Source organism: Eimeria tenella, genomic scaffold, assembly GCF_000499545.2.
Source record: "Eimeria tenella Houghton genomic scaffold, Eth_scaff399, whole genome shotgun sequence".
In the NCBI taxonomy this organism is placed as follows: domain Eukaryota; phylum Apicomplexa; class Conoidasida; order Eucoccidiorida; family Eimeriidae; genus Eimeria; species Eimeria tenella.
The window spans coordinates 2,131-8,656 of record NW_013544902.1 but is presented as its reverse complement, the minus strand read 5'-3'; the positions used below and the strand labels follow the sequence as shown (position 1 = coordinate 8,656).

The window sequence follows — 6,526 nt, the reverse complement described above, 5'->3', positions numbered from 1 at the left end:
GCAGCAGCTGCTGCTGCTGCTGCTGCTGCTGCTGTCGGTGGGAACCCGGGGACAGCCGCCGCAGCGGGGACAAAGAGTGCTGCTGCTGCTGCCGGGGGGCCCCCAAGGCTGAGGGGCCCCTCCTGCGGGAGCTGCCTTGGCTGTGTGTTCTAGGTCTTGCTGCTGCTGCTGCTGCTGCGCATGCATCTTGCTGCAGCTGCTGCTGCTGCTGCGTGGGTTCCTGCTGCTGCGTGGGCTCCTGCTGCGGCGTGGGCTCCTGTAGCTGCTCCAGCAGCTCGTCCAGCTGCTTGCGGGCAGCTGCGCTGGGGGGGACAGGAGCAGCAGCAGCAGCAGCTGCTGCTGCTGCTGCACCCACAACTGCTGCTGCTGCAGTAGTCTCGCGGTCCTCGAGCCTGCGCTGTACATACACCCGGCGCCAGCCTTGCTACAGCCAGAAGCTATGTGCTGCAGCCAGCAGCAGCAGTGACGGCAACTGCAGCAGCAGCAACTGCAGCAGCAGCGGCAGCAGCAACAGCAGCAGCAGCAGCAGTAGTAATGGCAGCAGCAGCATACTTAGCAAGCACTGCGGGGATCCGATGCTCCAGCAAATGGGGCGGCAGCAGCCCCTCAGCTGTTCGTGCTGCTGCATTCTCTGCTGCTGCTGCTGCTGCTGCTCTGAGAGCAGCAAGAGGCACAGCAGCAACGTGGCCGTCCTCCAGCAGCAGCAGCAAGAAGCTCGCGTCCTCTAGACATCCGGGGACCCCGCTGCTGCTGCTGCTGCTGCTGCTGCACCTGCTGCTGCTGCACCTGCTGCCGCTGCACCTGCCGCTGCTGCTGCTGCTGCTGCTGCTGCTGCTGCTGACAAGCTGGAGGTCAAGAAGACGAAGAGGCAGCCAGGAGCAGCAGACGCAGGAAGCCCCGCCCGCGGTGTACATACACAGCGTGCCGCTGCAGCAGCAGCAGAAACGCAGCAGCAACAACAACACTAGTAATGGAAAAGAGGCAGCGAGGCCAGAAGCAGCAACAGCTGCAGCAGCAGCTGCTGCTGCTACAGCTGCTGCTGCGCCTGCGGCAGAAACGTCGGCAGCTCTCAGCAACCGATGTAAGCAGCAGCAGCAGCACCACGGCAGCAGCAGCAGTGCCACAGCAGCAGCAGCAGCACCATGGCAGCAGCAGCAGTGCTACAGCAGCAGCAGCAGCAACATAGCAGCAGTAGCAACAGCAGCAGCAGCACCTGGTGGTCCCCACGAGCAGCCCCAGCGATCCCTCTTCCAGCTCAATCCACCGCTGCACGCAAAGGGAGGCTTGCTGCTGCAGCAGCAAATCTCTACCCACAGATTTGCTGCTGTAGCAGCAAATCTCTACCCACAAACTTGGACAAATAACCACACTTTAGGGTTTAGGGTTTAGGGTTTTGATCTACCATGCAGGACACTGCCCCGTCCCGAGCCTGGGGCGGCAGCTCCAGCCGCCATGCGTGGCTCAAAACCCCATACTGCTGTTGCTGCTGCTGCTGCTGCTGCAGCTGCTGCAGCTGCTGCAGCTTGATCCCATCCCAGCGCATGCACTGAACTTTAGGGCACTCTGTGTAGTGGACGCAGGCGTATATGCTGATGCTGCAGCAAAAGAATCCTCTGCTGCAGGGCCTGAGGGCTCTAGGGCAACGGGGGGCCCCTCTGCTGCTTCTGCTGCTGCTGCTGCTGCTGCCTGGGGGGCCCCCTTGGGGGGCAAGTTTGTTGGGGGGTCTCTGCAGCAAGGCAGCAGATAAGCTGTGGCGCAGTTGGCCCGAGCTGCATTGTCAAAGAGACTTGCTGCTGCTGCTGTAGTTGCTGCTGCTGTTGCTGCTGGTGCTGCTGCTGCAGTTGCTGCTGCTGTTGCTGTTGCTGCTGCTGTTGCTGCTGTTGCTGCTGCTGCTGTGGCGGGGGGATCCGCTGCTGCGAGCTGCGGCGGCGGCTTGGCGTTCAGCCTGCGAGGCAGCAGCAGCCGTGTTCGGCCCATGGCGGCTGCTGCTCATGCTGCTGCTGCTGCTGCTGTTGCTGCTGCTGCTGGTTCCGCTGCAGCAGCAGCTGCTGCCGCTCTGTCGTTGCTGCTGCTGCAGTTAGCCGAATTGTTTCTTCTTCACACACACCAAATCAAGACACAAGACTAGCCACAAATGACATTATAGGTAAAGCAGCTGCCTCCAAATCAAAAGGGTTCAGAAGGGGCCCCCAGAGGGGGGGCCCCCCGGGGGCCCCCAGGGAGATCCCGGGGCCCCCTAGTGAGCCATTGGGCCTTTGTTTGGAGTTAAATTTCAAATGAAACGAACAAATTTGTTTCTTTTAATTAACTTTCAATTAATTTCCAGAAAAATAATTATAATTGGTCTAGACCGAAGGAGCCGCTTTGGGTACTCCGGTTTCAAGTGTATGTACACTGCAAGTAAAAAGACAAGAATACAAATAAAATGGAAATTCAAGAATTTGTTTTTTTCTTTTTTAAATTAATTTATAATAAAAATAAATAAATTGAAAATTGAATTTACGCTCAGAGTATTAGAAGGCACCAGGTGGACATACACCTCGCTGCAGCTGCGGCACATTTGCTTGCAATTATGCTTCCACTTCCCCATTTACATTTATTTCTCGATTTATATTCATATTTACATTTATATTCTTATTTATTTTTATTTAAGTATTTAATTTGCATTTTAATTCACATTTATATCGACTTCGGGCTTCCACTTGTGCCTAAAACGCATTTTATGTTGGCGAGAAGCGACGCCGGTGAAACGGAAATTTCTTTGTGCGCTTCTGCCGCATCAAAGCTCATAAATATCGCCGAAGATGAGTAAAAATATATAAATATAAATGTTTAAATATTTAAATACATAAATATATAAACAATGAAATGTCTATTTGAAGGATTTCCTCAAATGCGATGCATGCAGGTTCACGCCTAGTAGTACGCGCGGTGTACGTACACCGCAGTGCACGCAAGCACTAGTTCCCGCACTTAAATTTTGAATTGAATTTGATTTTGAGCTTAAAAAGTACTTTTTCAGTGATTTGAGTCGTCAAAAATTATAAAAAGTGTCAAAACTTTCGTCTTTTTTGCAAAACTTTCAAAAAGACTTTGTTTTCGTGGAAGTTCCAATTAAAACGCATTTTGGTCCTTTTTGGGTTTTTAGAAAGTCCCAAAAGCTCCAAATGCATGCAAAGAAGTTCCAAAATAGCATTTCTTGGCCTTTACGTGGAAGTCCCAAGTAAAAGGAAAACAAAAGCTTCGTTCTTAAATTTAAGAACTGCACGAAAAAACGCGCATCCAGAGGGCCCTTGAGTGTACGTGTGGGGCCCCACACTTAAATGGAAACTTTTTGTTTTTCTTTTTAATTCTTTTGTCAACTTTAAAATTTTCACTTTTGGCCCAATTGGCCAGAATTAATTATTTTCCTCCAAAGATTTTCGGCTTTTTTAGACCCACAGGTCCAAATTCCAAATTTTCGAGAACTATTTTACACATATAAGTATAAAATAAATAAATAAATAAATAAATAAATAAATGAGTATGTACACAAGTATATTTATTTGTTTGTTTAAGAATAAATAAATGTTTGAAAATGCAGGAAGTGAATTAATGCGTTTATTCATTTTAATATGACGCTGGCCGCCGCTGCATGCGTGCAGCCCACTTATATAAATTAAATAAATTAAATAAATAAATTTAAAACACTAAATGAATGAAATAAATGAAATAAAGAAATGAAAGAAAATAAGAAAAAGTGATTTTAAAGCGTTTGATTTTCGCCACTATTAATAAAAAGATAGAAATATATAAAATGTACTTAGAAGAAGTATATATAATAAATTGTATTTGCACTGTTTTCAATAAAAAGAATAAAAACTACAAAAAGTAGTTCCTAAAAGTAATTCTAAATACCACTATTAATAAAAGAAAAAGCTGATTAGTACATATTCATATCTTTAATTCTTTTAATGCACATCAAAATATAATTGAGTACACAAATATACATATATCTATGCATATATATATGCATATATCTATATATATATATATGTGTGTGTGTTTATGCATATTATATATATATATATATATATTTGTTCATAACATATATATATGCATATATGCATCTATTTATACTTCACTATATATATATATGTATTTGTTCATATACGTATATATATATATATACATATATATGCGCATATTTATAATTAGCTATATATATATGTATGTATTTGTTTATATGCGTATATATATATATACATATACATGCGTATATTTATAGTTAGCTATATATATGTATGTATTTGGTTGTATACATATATATATACACATATATACATATATATTCATATATTTATGATTAGCTATATATATCTATATATATGTATGTATTTGTTTACATACATATATACATATATATGAATAGATTCATACTCAATTATATACATATTTATATATTTGTTTATATATATATATATAGATATATAAGTTTGCACAGATTAATATAGAGATACACACAAATGTCTACTGTATATAAATATAAATATAGATAAACATACATATATATATATGTGCGTTTATATATGCAGATAAATATTTATAAATAAATAAACATATTTATCCGAAAAGATATAAATATATGTAAATATGTATTTATACAGGTGAGTATGGGTGAGTATTTAAAAATATATAAACATATTAATCCAAAAAGATATAAATATAAATATGCATGTATACAAATAAGTATTTAAAAGTATAAAAACATATTTTTCCAAGTAAATATATTTGCATTTATATATATAAACCCACTTCTTTGAGTGTATGTACACACAACTACATATAATTAATTCTGCATTTATGCAAATATATTCATAAACACATTTTTGTTTATTTACATTTCTTTTTATACATGAATACATATTTATAGATGTAAATATATATTTAAATATACATATAATTAAATAAATATATACTTAAATATGCATATAGTTAAGTAAATATGTATTTAAATATATATAATTTAATAAATCTATATTTAAATATATATATAATTAAATAAGTATATATTTAAATACCCTTATTTGTACAAATAAATGCAATTATGCACGATTTGTTATGAAGTGCAGATTTAGATTTTGATAAAAAGTAGAAATTTAATTTGAAGTAAATGTCTGGAGTTTAAACATTTATTTATTTCTTTTTTCTTTTATTCTTTTTTATTTCTTTTTTTAATTTTCTTTATTCCCTTTTAATCTCTTTTAATCTTCTTTTGTCTTCTTGTCTTTTTCACCGGCTGCCTTTTTCTTTATATCTGTGCCCACGCAGATAAGCTGCTGTTGTTGTTGTTGCTGCTGCTGCTGCTGCTCATGCTGCTGCTGCTGCTACAGCTACTGCATCAGCAGCTGATGCTGTAGGGATAGCCATAGCCGCATTGGCAGCAGCAGCGGTAACAACAGCAGCAGCAGCAGCACCAGCAACAACAGCAGCAGCAGCAGCAGCAAAAGCAGCACGGCAGCGGCTATGGCATGTATAGGAAGGCAAGGCCCACAGAAGCAGCAGCTGTAGACAGCTGCTACAGCTGCAGCAGCAGCAGCAGCAGCACGAAAAGCAGCAGCAGTGGCAACAGCTGCAGCATGATCCCCCACCGGCACCCGTGATGCCTTTCTGCTTCGCAGCAGCCCAAATGTTCAACTCCAAACCCTAAACCCTAAACCCTAAACCCCAAACCCTAAACCCTAAACCCTAAACCCTGAACCCTACGCCAGGTGAAGAAGCGCCCTCCTTCCAACCTTCCGCCTTCTGCTCAGTGCAAGAGCTGCTGCTACACCCTCCTTTTATTTTAATTTATTTAATTTAATAAAAAGGGAAAAAGAGAATATAAAAAAGAAATAAAATTCAAAATAAAATTCAAGTTTTTCTTTCACCCGCTGCTGCTGCGTCTAATGATGGACAAACTCTTTTGCAGTGCAACGCCTGGCCATTTCAACAAACCCTAATAAAGGGTTTTGCTGTTTGAAGCCAACTTAGAGCTTGTCTGCAGGAGAAGCAGCAGCAGCAGCAGCAACAACAGCAGCAGGAGCAGCAGCAGCAGCAGCGGCACTGTTCCTACTCCGCAGCAGCAGCAGCGGGGACCAAGGGCTAAGCTTAGCTGCTGCAAAGGCTTATTGGCATTTTCTTTAACTAATTAAAAAATTAATCCTTTAAGAGAAGCAGAAGGGCTTTATGGGGTTGCAGAACAGCAGCAGCAACCATTGCTGCCGCGTTGCCGACTCCAAAGCAGCAGTAGCAGCAACAGCAGCAGCAGCAGCAGCAGCAGCAGCCTTTTCGTAGAGTCATTTTAGGGCCCCCCTTTGTTTCTTTTTGAGAAGAAAATAAAAGGGCTCTTGTACGTGGCTGGAGACGTTGGTGTGCTTCGCGCCCGAGCCACGGGAGCAGCAGCAGCAGCAGCAGCAGCAGCTGCTGCACCAGAAGCAAAAGCAGCAACTTGTCTGCATGAAGCTGCGGTCTTCTCCTGTACTGGACCCATTCATACGGGGAAGAA

General features: G+C 42.7%; 1 protein-coding gene across 1 annotated transcript; it reads right to left on the bottom strand.

Annotated features, from left to right (window-relative positions):
* Nucleotides 1–552: 552 nt before the first annotated feature.
* ETH_00022730 (uncharacterized protein) lies at nt 553–1,977 on the bottom strand (the record flags this gene model as incomplete). Its single annotated transcript, XM_013379801.1, has 3 exons — nt 553–927; nt 1,214–1,340; nt 1,476–1,977. Coding segments are annotated over 3 exons (1,004 nt in total), but the record flags the coding sequence as incomplete, so codon positions are not given.
* Between the last annotated feature and the right edge of the window lie 4,549 nt (nt 1,978–6,526).